The following is a 16,986-nucleotide window of genomic DNA, read 5'->3' on the forward strand; positions in this document are numbered from 1 at the left end:
CAAGCTGCTTTTAGGGTGTTTACAATTAATCATTATTATCAAGTTGATGGAAAATGTTAAGACATGACTGACTGCCCCAACTACTTTGATGGTATAGGCAGCAACATATTTTCAACTTAATGTGACCAATAAACTGGAATACAAATAATACAAAAAACTTAAATCAACAACATAATGAATTTAACTAGATTGAGTGATATTATTAAACTGGTGAATCAATATCAGTTGGTGACTCATCCTTTCTTTTGCCTGTTTCTGATCCTGCTCCTATTTTTGCTACTACTGCTGTTCCAGCTCCTACTACTCCTCCCCCTACTGCACCTCCTACTGCTCCTGCTGTTCCTGCTGCAGCTGATCCAAATCCTGCTCCTACTCCCGCTCCTACTATTGTTACTCCTATTTGTAAATGTAGCAGTTCTCTCTCAGCTTCATCTTTTCTTTTCTTTTCTTCATTTGCTTTTCTCTCAGCATCTTCTGTCTTCTTCCTAAACACTTCAATCTTTTCATCACATTCCTTTCTTATCATCTCATCATCTTGTTTCTTCCTCTCCTCCTCCTCCTGTTTCTTCCTCTCATCCTCCTGTCTCCTCCTCTCCTCCTCTTCTCTGATCTTTTCCTGAGCCACCTGGTACATCTTGTTTGTGTAATATTCTCCCCCATTCTCCTCCACCATGGTATCTATCTTCTTTAGCAGCTCTTCCACCTGAGTCTGGTCGTCCTTCTCTGTGTTGTTAAAGGCATGGTATCTACCCCTAAAGCTCTCTATCAGGGCAAGGAGATCTGCATTTAGCTTGCTCTCCAGTGGTTTTCCCTTCAGCTGATCGGCATGAGTAAACAGCACCATGGTGAACTGTGCTGCTCCCTCACCAAAGTTGTCCTGGATCCACTTCACTGCATTCCTCTCCTCTTCTGTGAATCTCACATCTAATCTAATCACCAACAGGAAGGCCTGTGGCCCAGGAACAGACAACTCAACACACTTTTCTATCTCACTACTTAAGTTTGCAGACTCATTTGTGCCAAACAATCCTGGGGTGTCCACCAGTGTAATATGCCGCCCACTAATCTCGCTACACTGTTTCTGACAGGTTTCGGTCACAGAGTCAAAGGAGAAATCCTCTACATAGGCGTCTCTCCCCAGGATGGTGTTTCCTGTTGCACTCTTTCCAGTCCCAGTTTTACCCAGCAACACAATCCTGATATGTGATGCCTGAGCTCCATATTTCTTTTTCATCCCATCTATCTTTTCCAATAATTTCTTCACCTGAAATGTCCCCATTTCTGCTTTGCTATTCAAGCTGTGGTACCCTCCTCCACATCTTTTATTCAGGTCCTGAGTCTCTTCATTGTTCAACAGCTGATCAAAACGTTCTTTTGTCAACTTATCTCTTCTTGTGAACAGGACCATAACATGCATTAGGACATCTTTATCAAAAATCTGTTCAACCCACTGAATATATTGTTTCCACTCCTTTGTTTTGGTCAGGTCAATGAACAACAGAAAGACAGTTGGAACAGAAGGTACAAGAGTACAAGACCTCTGAATTTCCTTCTTGACCTCAGCACTATTAGTCAGCCCTGGGGTGTCAATCAAACAGATGCTCCTCCCCTGAACTTCACCCCTCTGGACCTCACAGACTGTTGTTGGCGACTCTGGAAAAGCCTCCCTTCCCAGAATGCCATTTGCAGTTGTAGTCTTTCCTGAACCGGTTGGGCCAAGGAGTACAATCCTCAGGGTGGCTGATTCATCTGAGAGTGAGCCAAAACAAAACAAAAAGGGAAATAAATATGGGGTCTCAGTGTTATTCTGGTAGAATTATTTGTCACATGCATTAGTATAGATACTTACATTTGGTTGCCATATTCTAAATGTAATGCTATTGTACCTCTGAGCAATGTTGTCACAAAAGTAAAATACAGGGGTGTTCATAACATTAACTTTGCTGAAAGACCTTTATTGTTGGTAACAGGCAGTGATTGAAATGGAAAAAATTGAGGCAAATCCATCATGGTGACTTGCATGTTAGTCTTCTCCATAATGGTGGCAAATCTCATAGCCACCCACAGACTCACAGTGCTCACAGCTCCAACCAAACAATCATTACCCATAAACACCAGAACCAGTCAAGTTACATTTTAAGATTCAAATTGTTGTGTTATACTGATCATTTAGATATTCTTGATCTAAATTATGTAATAAGACAATGTGACTTGTTTTTGTTGGCGCATGCTCTTATCACCCTTATGAAGAAGTCTAGCATACCATGGTAATCTCTCCGAATGTCAGTTAAAAGCTGCACAGCTCCATGTTAACAAGTGCTTGATATCGTTGAATCATGTTATAAAGATTGGACCTTGGGTGTGGTAGATACTTGCACTAGGTTTAATGGAACACTCTGCTTTACCACCGTCATATTGTGAAAAATGCATATATTATCTGCAAGATTTTCTGTAATTATGTGTAATAAGAAAGAGCTCTTTGCATTTCACTGATTTAAATAGTGACAGTTTATGTCAACTCACGCTTGCACACAATCCTAATCTAGTTTGAAAATTTCCTCTTGTGGCTCTGCAATTGATCTGCATGTGCAGTAGCGGTTTTTGGCAGTCGCCGGGGGCGGCATCTTGCTGAGGGCGGCACGAACGCTCACAAAAAAAAAGAAGTAGGGAGGTTTTTTTAGCTTTCACTTGCGCTAATCAGTTTTTCTTTCGCTTATGTGCACGTCAATCATATGTCACCATGTGGGGAGTGGGTGAACTATATAGGCTAGGCCTACTTTGCAAGCGCCCGTGCTTGCTGCTGAGAAGGTCTCACACACAGACGTTTAGTTGAGAAAGGAAAGGAGGCGGAAGAGGGATTAACCTCTGTAGCACGTCTCCTAAGTCCCTACTGAAGCAGGGGGGCGCCCCGGGAAATATCACACAACTAACGCAATTAGAAGGCTAAAGTCAGTTATAGGCCTAAGTAGTACTACGAATTGCCTCCAAAACAATTAATTTCCACCTGGGCCACACCCATCCCCCTCAGATAACAAAGGCTCTGATGAGTCGGGGGTGGCCCAAGTGAATGATAAAACAAGAGAATCTTGTGTAGCTCGCTCTCTTTTCTTGTCTTTCACTCTTGGTTTTCACTCTTGACCTCTTCTCTTCTCTCTTCCCTTCTTTCTCTCCCTTTCTCTGCCTCTCTAAGTTTATCTCTGTGTTTTTGGGTAAGTTTCCTTTGTTGCTGTTTACTACTTTGTTACTTTATTTTGTTACTTTGTTACAGTAGACTATGTGAGTTTACTTTTACATTCAACTGAAGTAATATGAAATACATTTACCTTTTAAGGGTTAGTGCCTGCTCACCAATCGTATATCTCTAACTCTCGTAGTATGCCATGCCATGCTTTGCCATAGCTGATAACTAGTTACTTGGTAATTGATTTGAGATACAAATTATTAATTAAATGGAGTCAGATTAATTGAGTTTGTAATAATAGCATTACCATTTAACCATTCACTCTGTCCATTGTTCATACACGTGAAAAAGGTGAGCGGCCAATGCAAACTCTCCCTTTGTGAGAAGCGCTTTGTTTGGGGCGATTTCTCCCTTGCAAGTGGCGACCCCTTTACGTGACCGTATGATTGCGATGTACCTAAACATTTCTGAATTTTGGTGAGTACATTTAAGTATTTTTGAAGACGTGTAGACTATTAAAATGCACACGCTTTATTGATGTTAAAATTTCACCAAAAACATTCAGAAATGTTAGCTCTCTCCATCATGCGTAAAACGAACATGAACTGTTCACATCTAGGTGAAGTGCTTTTATTGTCTGCATGGAGGAAAAAAAATAGATACCAATGGCATACTACACAAATTACAAAGTAAAGGTATCACGATTGACAATAGCAAAAATGAGATATGAGATTGGTGGGTTAATACTGGAATGACTAAGCCAAAACAAAAACGACTTCAAATTATGGAAGGCATTATGTCTTTGCTGTTACAAAGAAAATGAAGGAAATTGAGTGACTTTGCACTACAGTGAAAATGTCTGCTGATGTGAAAAGATTTTGCCGTTAACACAGACGGAATTCCTGATCACTGATTTTTCTGATATAAGAGACGATGATGTTGCAGTTAACACAGACGAAATAAGAGACGATGATGTTGCTGTTAACACAGATGATAATACTGATTTACCAACATCTTTGCAAACTCTTTCTGATGTGAAAAATTTCACTGATGAGATTCCAGACCATGCTATTGTGCAAGACTCGTTCACAGGCAGCCCAAGCAATGGGCCTACCTCTCCTGAAAGTGGAACTGCACCGAAGCCAATGACTCAACCTGATGAATGCGCTGTGGCTGCAATCACATGCATGGATACAAGCGGCCAAAGCTTGATCAAGAAGCGGAAAGGCCAGACCAGTAAAGTCAACAGATTCTGCCATTCGTGCCACAAATATAATCTCCCTCCCTCAATTTGATTAGAAGACACCTTCCCAATTTTTAAGTCTAGACTTAAAACATACCTCTCTACTGCCTCCCATAGTTAGGAATAGTGCGGTGTGGAACTTCACCCACCTCAGGGATTTTTGGAATGGAACACCCTGCTGAGTCCTCATGTGACTGGCACCCCAGTCATGCGTGCAATGTTGGTCACTGACCATACCTGTGCTGGTGTCGACTACCCCTCACCATGCCGTTGTTATGCTGCTATAGCATAGTGCTGTCAGTGCTTTCATGTGCCACGCCGTACAGCCCCCCCTCTCCTCTCACCCCTTCTCTCTCTCTCTCAACTCTCTCCCTCTCTTGCCTATTCTCACTATGGTATACTGTAACAATATAAAGTACCATTCATTTACTTATTGACATTAACCATTTTTATTTTCAGTAATACTAATCCACTCTACATCTCTCTTTCTTCCCTCTTACCTCACTTGGTATACCATCACCAGTCATCAGCCATCCGTGTGCTTGGCCCTCATCTCACTTATCTCACCTGAAGTCCCATCCCTATGACTGCCCTATCATCTCACCTGATGTCCCACACCTATGACTGCCCTATCATCTCACCTGAAGTCCCACCCCTATGACTGCCCTATCATCTCACCTGAAGTCCCACCCCTATGACTGCCCTATCATCTCACCTGAAGTCCCACCCCTATGACTGCCCTATCATCTCACCTGAAGTCCCATCCCTATGACTGCCCTATCATCGCATATTACTGTCCCCCTACCTGGATTCCTGGCCCGTACAGCCTAGCGACCCACCACCTGCCCTATGACAATTCCTAATCCCCTGGACAATTCCATTTCCTACACTGGACTATTTGAACTTTCTGACACTAAATTAGGATTAATGCATTATCATACCGGATATGTTACCATCCCACCTCTTGTAACATTCACCTCAGGTGGCTTTAAACACCATGTTCTATTCTCTACACCTGACTAACATACATTTGTCATGTATACAGACCTTACTGTCCTGTATCTGATGGTGACCCTAGGCAGATGGGTCAGGCCCTTGAGTCGTGGATCTGCTCGAGGTTTATTCCTATGAAATATTTGATTTCATATTTCACATACCATGAATGTATGCTTGAATTGTGCATTCCAGACGAAACATTTGAACATAGATGAACGAAAGTGTTTATCTATTAATATCTTTGACTATTTGATTTGACTTTCTTTTGACTTTGAATTTGAATGTTTTATTCAATGTGCAAATTATATCATTAACAAGCAATGATTTCCAACAGGCCTTAGCCCCATCAGTCATTTACAGAATTTCATCATCAAGTTGATATTTCTATAAGATAATGATTTACTTTATGTAACAACTTTTTCAAACTGAGATACACCAGAAACTTGTTTGATTTCTTTTATTTCAGAATTTGCATATTGTTTTTGTCTGTTCTGCTCTTTCCCCTCTCTTTTCTCTTTCCTGTCTCTCCCTATCCCAACTCATAGAAAACAAGACTGTTGCTGTTCGCCCACACTTGTAATGTGATGTTATGTCAAAGCTATGATATTATATGTCTGATTTTAAAATCAGAGTCTGAGTTTAAAACCATTTATAGATTTGAGCTGTTGCCAGATTATGCTCAGCTCCCCAGGTCACCTTTACACAGAAGACAAAGACATTCCACACCTCAATTCTCACACGTGCTCACAGGACGAACCCAGTGGGTGTGACTGCTAAGGACTTGTGCTTTTTTTTATCATTACCATAAGGACAATGGGTTCATTTATTTACCATAGGGACAATGAAATACATGGAGTTGTCAAGTCAAGTCAACTTTATTTATATAGCACATTTCATACACAGAGGTCATTCAATGTGCTTTACATAAACACAAGCAAACAGGAGCCAATAAAAGCATAGAAGGGCAATAGTCAAAGAATAGTTTAAAAAGTAAAGAATACAAAAGAAAACATAAAACACACAAGGTATAGCACATACAAACATAAAAGGGCAATTGTTTAAAAGTGTTTAAAAAGTAATAATTAAAGCACATAAAAAACAACATAGAATGATTATACTTTTCAAGCACCCAGTGAATGACAGGATAAATCTACTTCATAGAATACCCTCTGCCGGCGGTACACTGCAGAGGATGTGGCTAACCCTATGAGCCCTGCTCTATTTTTAAGGCATTCTCACTACCTTTAGTTATAAGTATGTATGCTGGTCATTGTAAGTGTCATTCACACATGCTATATTGTTTTTTTCAGCAGAGTCTAGGCTATCCAGATCTGCCACCATTTCATGTGTTGAAGTGTAATTCCAGCGAAAATTGACCTCTGCATTAAAACACATCAAATGAGCCGTGGAGACTGTAATTTTCGTTGATCAACCACTACAGAGCTTGGCCTGGTATATGCTATAGCCCCAAATCGCAATCATGGCTATGTCTCTTTACCAGTTGCCACTTATGTCTGTCCAGAAGCTGTATCTGGAAGCTTGGCACATTTGGCAGCATTTCCCCCCAATACTTTTCGTCTTTTTTACCTGCCCTTTTCAGTCCCTCATGGCCTCTTTGTACCATCCATCCTCCCTGACGCTTATCACCATGGTAGGGCCGGCCCGGCTATGGTCTCTGAGAAAACGTTTTAGAAAAGACGGGCTATATGGACCCAACCAACTCTTCTTGGGAGGGGAGAACAACCCATGCAGAGGCTGCGGTGTTAGGCATAGAATGTGAACGTGTGTAGCCAACTTTAAGATAAGATAGATCAACGTGGCAAATGTCAATATTTTTCCCTCAACCAGCCCAAAAGTGAAGCGGCCCACCGGGAATCCTCCCGATTCTCCCGATTACCCACTCCGTGCCTGACCATCACTGTTAGGGCCAAAGAAAGTTGTGCAACAAACTGAACAAGTCAGCTTCTTTTTAAACTGAACTGTTGTTTCCTGTGCGTACTATAATGGCATGACCATTGCCTATAGTTGGAACCGGGTGAGAAGTGAGAGAATGGCCTTCGAAGTGTCATGTTATACAGAATTAATGGACGAGGCAGGACGAAAGGAGTTCTTTGCCTCTGCCTTTTCCATTAATTCCATATAACAGGACACCTCGGCGACACAACATAACCTTTTTCACTAGATGGGGTAATATTATTAAACTGGTGAATCAAAATCAGTTAGTGATTCATCCACATCCTTTCCTGTGCCTGTTTCTCTATCTATACCTGTTTCTATATCTAGCTTTACGTCAGAACCTCCATACACTCCTCCAACAGCTCCAGAACATCCTTCTAGTGTTCCTCCAATGTCTTCTTCTGCCATCTTAGCATGTGTCTCTGTTGCATCGGCACTTTCACTATGCTTTTCTTTATTGGGAAATTCTGTTCCACCTCCTATGGTCCCTCCTGTGCTTGCTGGTAAAGTCCTACCTTCTAATGCTGCTCCTCCTGCTGTTTCTCCTCCTGCTGCTCCTGCTCCTGTTGCTGCTCCTACTTCTACTCCTCCTGTTGTTCCTGTTGTTACTCCTCCTGCTGCTCCACCTCCTCCTGCTCTTCTTGCTGCTACTACTAATACTCCTATTCCAGTTGCTGCTCCTGCTGCAGCTCCTAGTGCTGATCCTGCACCTACTGCTGCTCTTACTGCTGCTCCTCCTCCTGTTGCTCCTATGACTACTGCTGCTACTTTTATTTTTTTCTCAGCTGCATCTGCTCTTTCCCCTGCTTCATAAGCTTTTCTCTCTGCATCAGCTGTTTTCTTCTGCTCTTGGGTGATCCTTTCCTCATACTCCAATCTTTTTCTCTCCTCCTCCTTCTCCTCCTCCTGTCTCCTCTTCTCCTCCTCCTGTTTCCTCCCTTTCCTCCTCTGCTCTGATCTTTTCCTGAGTGTCCTGGTACATCTTGTTTGTATAATATTCTCCCCCATTCTCCTCCACCATGGTATCTATCTTCTTTAGCAGCTCTTCCACCTGAGTCTTGTCGTCCCTGTCTGTGTTGTTAAATGTGCGCAGCGCAGACTCTCGACGTTGTCTCACAACTCCCGCCTGCTGCTCGCTGATTGGCTCGGGGTCGAATTGTTCGTTGCGAGCGAGGCCAATGGCCGGAATCCCAGACGGAGTCGTGGAGGGAGATGAAAATCAAGCGGAAGTACTGTACATAAGAAGGCAAGGCCAGGCTAGGGTTAAGGTTAGGTGTCATGAAATCTACAGTGGCAGCGCTGCCTTGAAGTTGACGGTGGGGGCCCAAAAGACCATTATGCTTTTACTGCATTTTTTCTACAACCCGAATTCTGAAAAAGTTGGGACGCTTTGTAAAATGTGAATAAAAAGAATGCTGTGATTTACAAATCACGACAACCCTATATTTAATTGAGAACAGTTCTACGGTTGTATCTACAAAATATCAGCGGTTGAAGGAGAGAAATTTGAGTCATGGACAATATAAGCACATTTTGAATTTGATGTCAGCAACACATTTCAAAACAAGTTGGGACGGGGACAAGAAAATGCTGAAATAGTTGTGTAATGATAAATACAACGATAGGAGGAATATTTCAAAACTAATTAGGGTAACTGGTACGGAACCCTGGAGGGGTCATTGCAAGATATTATTTTGGTGTATACCTAGAAAATGTGCACCAAATTGTGTTATACCAAATTGTGAGCACAATTTACTAAATCGTACGCACATTTGACTAAATAGTGCACTCATTTTACTAAATTTTGCTTTCATTTTATTTTTTGTAAAATGATAGCAGAATTTAGTAAAACGTGTGCAAAATGTAGTAAGTAAATAGTAAAATGTGCGCACAATTCAAATTGAGGGCTCAATCTAATAAAATGAGACCACAATTTATAAAATGAGAACACTATGTAGTACAAAGAGCACACAATATACTAAATTGTGCACACAGTCTAGTAAAATTCAAGCCCTCCCCCCTGCAAAAATAGAACATATAACTTGTCTAACGTCTCCACAGAACTCTCTGTTGTTGAGTTGGATTCAGTCTAAATCCTAATTTACAATTTTGAGAAAAGGGTGGAAGGTTTCAAATATTTGTTTTAGCAATTGTAAAAAACTGTAACATAATTGTAACATCATTTTGGAACTATTTATTGTGGCATCAGCGGTTTCATGCTTATTATTCAACATAAATTGGTGACACATTTATGTCTGTTGTTTGTCCAGATTTGTTTATAGCCTGATTACTAACACTCCCAAAGCTTCTCCTGATTTGGATTTATCAAAACTGTTCTTTGTATTGTTTACATTACTGCTCCCCTTATTGCAAGAATAATGTATGTAATATTGTTACACATGTGACTCCAAGTCCTCCTAGAACTATTCCTGATCCCAGTCCTACAGATATGTTTTTGGGTGCAGCAATCATCGCCCCAAATATTCCTCCTCCCAATACTATACGAACAAGCATGATATCTGTCATATTTTCCTCTGTCTTTGCTTTTATTCTTTCTTTAGCTCTGAGTTCTGCTAGTCTTCTCTCAGCTTCATCTGCTCTTTTCTTTTCATCATTCCTGAACACTTCAATATTTTCATCACATTCCTTTCTTATCCTCTCCTCCTCTTGTTTCTTCCTCTTCTCCTCCTCCTGTTTCTTCCTCTCCTCCTCTGCTCTGATCTTTTCCTGAGTGTCCTGGTACATCTTGTTTGTATAATATTCTCCCCCATTCTCCTCCACCATGGTATCTATCTTCTTTAGCAGCTCTTCCACCTGAGTCTGGTCGTCCTTCTCTGTGTTGTTAAAGGCATGGTATCTACCCCTAAAGCTCTCTATCAGGGAATGGAGCTCTGCATTTAGCTTGCTCTCCAGTGGCTTTCCCTTTAGCTGATCTGCATGAGAGAACAGCACCATGGTAAAATCTACCATCCTTTCGCCAAAGTTTTCCTGGATCCACTTCACTGCATTCCTCTCCTCCTCTGAATACCCTCCCATCCTAATCACCAGGAGGAAGACACAGGGCCCAGGAAGAGACAACTCAACACACTTAACTATCTCACTTTTTAGCTGAACTGCTGTCTTACTTGTATCACATATTCCTGGGGTGTCAACCAGAGTAATATGCCACCCAGCAACCTTGCCATGCTGTGTCTGACAGGTTGTGGTCACAGAGTCACAAGACAAATGTTCTTCAAAGACATTGTTCCCCAAGATGGTGTTTCCTGTTGCACTCTTCCCAGCTCCAATCTTACCCAGCAGCACAATCCGGAGAGCATGCACATTTTCCTCACAGTTCTGAGATGGCTGAACTGTACTCCTGTCCTTCATGCCATCTATATTCTCCAGCAGTTTCTTCACCTCAGATGGCTCAATCTTTCCTTTGCTCTTAAAAATATGATACCTTCCGCCACAGGTTCTAATTAGGTCCTGATTATCTGCAGTGTCCAAAATATTTTTGAAATCCCTCTCGGTCAGTTCATCTCTTTGCATGCAGAGGATTATGACTAGAGCATCTGGGCCACAAATCTCTTCTACCAGATGCAAATACTGTTTCCACTTTCCATCAGGCTCCTTGTTCAGGTCAACAAAAAAAAGAAAGACAGTTGGTACAGACGGACCCAGAGTGTGGAACTTCTGGATTTCTCTCTTCACTTCGGTTGATTCACTCAGTCCTGGGGTGTCGATGACCCAGATGTCCCGCCCCGCAAATTTCCCTCTATGGGCCTCGCATGCTGATGTCTGTGACTCTGAAAAAGCTTCCCTTCCCAGAATGCCATTCGCCATTGCAGTTTTCCCTGAACCAGCTGGGCCAAGGAGCACAATCCTCAGACTGGCGTCTCCTGTAGAAGAGACAAAAGACAAAACAAACAACAGCATATAACTAAGAGAGAAAGATATGTTAGCCTCTTTTTGACTGAACCAAAAGTTTTTTTAAAGGTTTATAATTATTTTGGGTAACGCTTTAGAATAACATGTGCTTATTAGGTATTAACAGTGCATAATAAGCAGTTAACAATTCATTACTAACAGTTAGTTAACTGTTGTTATCCTTTAATAACATTAACTAACTGTTAACATGCAGCTTGTAAGTGATAATAAGCAGCCTTTTAAGTTACTTACAAGCATATTTGTTAACAGTTGTAAGTGTTAACAAGCAGCTTGTTAATGCTTGTTAATGGTGTATAAGACAAATAGGTGGATAACTAATACACTTATAAGACCTTTCTTACCTATTTGTAGTAAATTTTGCAGCCCCCCAATCTAAAGCGAGGACCATGTAGCCTAAAGTTCCACAAGCCCAACCTTCTATCTCTCTATACTGTATCTCTCTATGTAGCTTGGTTTAGCTGTGAGAAATACACCTTCAAAATTGTTGCAGTGAGCAGGAATTGAACCATGGTCTCCTGCATCAGAGAGTGCATTGCTACCTATTGAGCTACACTACTTTTCTTGTGTACTGATGAAATTGTTTATTTTGATTCTATATTCCGAAGTGCTATACACACTAGCTATGCTTTTTACAAATATGTTTCTGATGGAAAAGTGGTGTTTAATTAATGCAGAAACAGATCACGAATGTTCGCCTCTGTTCAAGGCAAACTGAAACATGTTTCAAATCGATCACGAACGTTCGCCTATGTTTGCAACTTTAAACCAGAGCTTTGAACGCACCCACTTATCGTCTTTAAGCCTCGGTTGCTAGGTAACCAAACTATATACAAAGCTGGCATATCTTTAGACTGCTGACAAACTGACAAACTGTTTTATGCGTTCACTGGACAAAGATTATGGAAATTAAACACCACTTTTCCATCAGAAACATATTTGTAAAAAGCATAGCTAGTATGATATAGAACATCAGAATATTTTCCATTAGCCAATTAGGAACAGTAGTGTAGCTCAACAAGTAGCGATGCACTCTTTGACGCGGGAGACCGGGGTTCGATTCCTGCTCACTGCAACAATTTTGAAGGTGTATTTCTCACAGCTAAACCAAGATAGATAGAGAGATAGAAGGTTGGGCTTGTGGAACTTTAGGCTACATGGTCCTCGCTTTAGATTGGGGGGCTGCAAAATTTACTACAAATAGGTAAGAAAGGTCTTATAAGCGTATTAGTTATCCACCTCTTTGTCTTATACACCATTAACAAGCATTAACAAGCTGCTTGTTAACACTTACAACTGTTAACAAATATGCTTGTAAGTAACTTAAAAGGCTGCTTATTATCACTTACAAGCTGCATGTTAACAGTTAGTTAATGTTATTAAAGGATAACAACAGTTAACTAACTGTTAGTAATGAATTGTTAACTGCTTATTATGCACTGTTAATACCTAATAAGCACATGTTATTCTAAAGCGTTACCTTATTTTGTTAACATTTAGAAATCACTATGGCCCATTATCATTGGCATATTATTACGATATTGGGTGTTATGACAAATCATGACAGAATTTACTCTTTGGTTGAGCTTTGATATACAAAGGGACTCGTCAGCAGATAGGCCTACTAGCTAAACCTTCCAAATGTCTGAATAAATGTTATGAAAATGGGTGTGACATGTGAGGAGACACTTGATGCAACATAGAGATCTGGTGTAGAGTGCACCAGTTGGGCATAAAAAGTTATTTTTATTTGTGATTTGAATTTACAGGGTGCACTAAACCTGACTCACTGCTAGTTATGCCTGGACATGACAGACATAGCAATTACTTGCTCTTAGTCGTAGTGTAAGTATCTGAGTCTACCTTTGCCGTCTGCTCAATCCCATGATGCATTGTGCACTGATCTATTTTTAGTAATCGCAACACATGCTATAATTGACAAATACACATGCTGTCAGTACATGAATCAACTGTAAGTGTACAGCATAATCACGGCTGTGGGATCTGTTGCATCTTTGACATTAACAACATAAAGTCATATAGTGCTTTGGTAATGGCATTTTTTATAATGTATTAGAAACACGCTTACACTGGACTATGGTTTTTAATTATGTATCGTTTGGCACTAACCTGAATGTTGTTGTACCTCCATTGCAACTTCAGTAGAATATCCTATAGTTCTGCATCCAGGTACATTCATGTAAAACAAAAATATATGTAATGTATACATTCTGTATACAACATTCCACTGCAACTAAAAACAGAACAGTAATACTGTACTTACATTAATATAGGTGTCCTCCAGGAGTTGCTTATGATTCTCTAACAGTACTGATTCTCTTTTGTTTCTTACGGATCATCTGTGTGCCGTTGTCCAAAACACTACCGTAGCTGTTGTAGGTACACACCTAATGGGCGTGCTGTCATCCTGTAATCTGACACCATTATGAAACCTTTGCTTTGCCTATCTTGCATTTATACCTAACCTGCCAAACCTGTATACACTCAGTACAACCAAATGGTAACAGGGTCATTCTGTGTCAAATCAGATAAGGTTGTTGTTGCTGCACAGTCTTAGATTTTGTTCAAACCTTGTCTATATCTAGCCTGGAAAATCCAGACCCTGATAATCTAGAAAGATTAAGGGTCTGGCAAAGAACAATGTAATGGCCCAACTCGAGGGGCGGCAACAAGCATGCATTTAAAAATCTCACTGCACGCAATTGGATAACACTAGACCATGTTTACTCTGAATTATTTCGGACTTTGACGCAATCGGATAACACTACGACCAATGTGTACTGTCCTCCAACATTGCAGCGCTGTCTTCATCAGTTTAGCTGGTTTCCCGGAATGTTGGGGTAAAAGTAACGTGCATCATTGCTCTTTGCCAGAGTGTCTCGCAGAGACAATTCCATTGTGCTCTCGCGAGAACTCTGGATTTCCAGGGTAGTCTATATCAAGAATGGGTCCCAAAACCAAGGCCTGTAAAATACTTCTATTCAAAACCTATGTGTTAGTGTTATTTTCGGCCCTTGAAATTTCTTTTAGTTTTACAGCCTGAAAATCACATTATCTAAGAAGCACTGCTTGGTCATTAATATAATGAAAATAATTATTCATAGGCAGCCCAAACTTTGTAGGGATCGAAGACAAACATGTTCTCAGTATGACTTAACCATTAAAGGTTTGCACGGCATTTTTATTGAATTTCAACAAGGCCCTATATTAGGAAAACAAGTGCAAAAGAGTGACTTGTAGTATGAACTTGTTTTTGTACGCATTTGGTATCATCATTATTTTTTTCTTTACATACTATATTTTATTAATGGTGTACCAATAGTTGAGCTCTCAACATAAAATGGACTTGAAGATTTTAAGGATTAAACATAGGGAGGTTGTTTAATTTCATATTAAATCGGCCATTTTCATATGATCAAAATGTGTGGGGTAGCTGGTAGGTACTTGAAAATCTACATTTACATTTGTTCATTTAGCTCCCATCCAAAGGGACATATACATACATACATATTTCAATTATATATTACAAGGGCCATTGTCCCTCAAGTAACTTAGGGTAAAGTGCCTTGTTCAAGGGCACAACGGTGGAAGCCAGGAATTGAACCTACAACTTTTCAAGCTACTACATTCTATCCCAGCTCCTTAACCACTACGCTGTCACTGCCCCAAATATAACTGAAAGTAGCTCAGTGTATTGGGCATTTAGTGTACAAAGTGCTGTACCATAGATAAATAAATAGAGCCAAAATCATTTTTTTGCCTCAGGGACAAGAATGAACAGGTATACAAGTAGTGTATTATGTACTGTATGAATGAAACATGGTACATCATTGACACTTTATACATGAAATGATTATGCACTGATCTACTCCCATGTTGATTTTCATGCTCACATACCATTGTAGTCACACCTGGTTCTAGTTCTTAATATCTTCATGTGCATTTGTTTCAGAGACGTCAAATATTGCCACAACATTAATAAGGTATTGTATTTGCAGACAAAAGAATGATTAATTCATGATTTACATATTACTTCATTCCTTAATATCTCATGAATCATCAGGAATTTACATGAGTTCATAGTCTGTCATTCATGACCTCATACATGAACAACACATCAACTAAAGCATTAAGTATGGTGAGCACATCATTATGATTTATGATTTATTAAGAATGACCATGATGATATCTTTTTCTGCCAAAAATGTAGGCATCACTACTCAAATTCTGATTTGAACACAACTTGTTCTCTAAACACATGCCATTGTTCACACTTTAGTTGAGGGACCACAAACATGATGAACTCATGAGTAATTAACCTGACATATATGTAATCATGATGATCATGCTTAAGAAATCATAATGTTGGACCCACTGTAACTAATGCTTTAGTTGATGTGTTGGTCATGCATGAGGTCATTAATGAAAGACTATGAACTATGTAAATTCCTGATGATTCATTAGATATAAAGGAATGAAGTAATGCATAAATCATGAATTAATTCATGCATGCATTCATGATAATTCATGGACCCTTGCCTTAAAGTGTTACCCAAAAGTTTAACGGTCCAATCATACTGAGAACATGTCTGTCTTACACCCTACAAAGTTTGGGAAGGCTGGGAATAATACTACCAAGATAAGGTAATTCTGAGTCTAACAATTATACAAACTCAAGGGGGAAAATGTATAAAAATTTTGGAATTTAACCCTTGTGTTATCCTCAAATCTTACCGACACTCTTTATCCTTGGGGTCAATTTGACCCCAGCTAAATAAACCCTCAGAAAATGATTATAATTCATATTGTTACCCAGTTTTTTTGTGATAGGTACTTAACAAGAGTGTGATAACCACCATCAAAAGCCCTACAAAACAATCCCACTTTTCAGAAAAACAGGCACACATTAACCAACAGGTTTCTTAAATATTTTATACAGTAGCCTATGTCTGCACGGTTTATTAAACCAATATGCATTGATTTAATATTTTCTATACTCAAATGCATTTTTAATATTGCTTCTATTCACCAATGAACTTGAAATAAACAAAAAATATTACACATTCACAATTAACCTTTTTTCCACTGTAATGGTTAATAGTGACTCTTGTAAAAAGGCTTTGTTGTTAGTGTATCTTTACCAGGGTTCCCTGGTAAGTCCATGACTTTTTCCTGACAAAAATCCTGAATTTCCATGACCAATTGGGATATTAAAAGATGGGCATTGAAAACACAGGTAGGGCTAACTACAACCACTCAAGCAAGTAGTAATGGAAAAACTCAAGAAACACCAATGCTGTGTGTAAATATATTTGTATTAATGTATTTTGGCAAGTCAATTTTAAAACTCCTACAACAAAATTCCCTGATAATCCATGACTTTGCCCCCCAAAGATATAATTCCCTGACATTCCATGCCTTGCATAGACTTTATTAAAATGCTGATGATATTCCTGAAATTCCATGACCCGTGGGATCCCTGCTTTACTTTGAGGTCGGCTACAACAGCGGCTCTATCTTCGCATGGTGTTGTAGTGGTGACTTAAGTTGAAGTCTTTCATGGCTAAGCATAAGCATAGCCTAGCCTACACACATAAGTTGACTTTGAATTCTGTGATAAGACCAGCTGCTTCCCACTTTGTCCGAAATGTAAGATTTTGAG

At 39.9% G+C, this 16,986-nt stretch overlaps 2 protein-coding genes across 2 annotated transcripts in view; both read right to left on the reverse strand.

Moving 5' to 3' along the window:
• Window positions 1-202: 202 nt before the first annotated feature.
• Window positions 203-16,986, reverse strand: part of LOC143117816 (GTPase IMAP family member 8-like) — a 344,603-nt gene continuing 327,819 nt past the window's right edge. Inside the window, exon 3 of the mRNA XM_076279294.1 lies at window positions 203-1,749. Coding sequence (XP_076135409.1) covers window positions 203-1,749 — 1,547 coding nt within the window. The remainder of the gene's footprint in view (window positions 1,750-16,986) is intronic.
• Window positions 9,556-13,715, reverse strand: LOC143124213 (GTPase IMAP family member 7-like). Its single transcript, XM_076285589.1, has 3 exons — window positions 13,588-13,715; window positions 13,434-13,483; window positions 9,556-11,257 (listed from the first exon to the last, which is right to left on the reverse strand). The coding sequence occupies exons 2-3, from the start codon at window positions 13,453-13,455 to the stop codon at window positions 9,741-9,743; spliced, it is 1,539 nt and encodes a 512-aa protein (XP_076141704.1). The 5' UTR covers window positions 13,456-13,483; window positions 13,588-13,715; the 3' UTR covers window positions 9,556-9,740.

Source organism: Alosa pseudoharengus, unplaced genomic scaffold (assembly GCF_046254945.1).
Source record: "Alosa pseudoharengus isolate Yale_2024_CS ecotype anadromous, Long Island Sound unplaced genomic scaffold, YU_APseudo_1.1 YU_APseudo_1.1_scf_1, whole genome shotgun sequence".
Lineage (NCBI taxonomy): Eukaryota > Metazoa > Chordata > Actinopteri > Clupeiformes > Clupeidae > Alosa > Alosa pseudoharengus.

Excerpts from the sequence above, each read along its gene's own strand:
- LOC143124213 (XM_076285589.1), bottom strand. The coding sequence starts at position 13,455 with ATGGAGGTACAACAACATTCAG. Across the intron at positions 11,258-13,433 it reads GGAGGTACAACAACATTCAG|GAGACGCCAGTCTGAGGATT; the intron begins GTTAGTGCCAAA and ends TCTCTTCTACAG.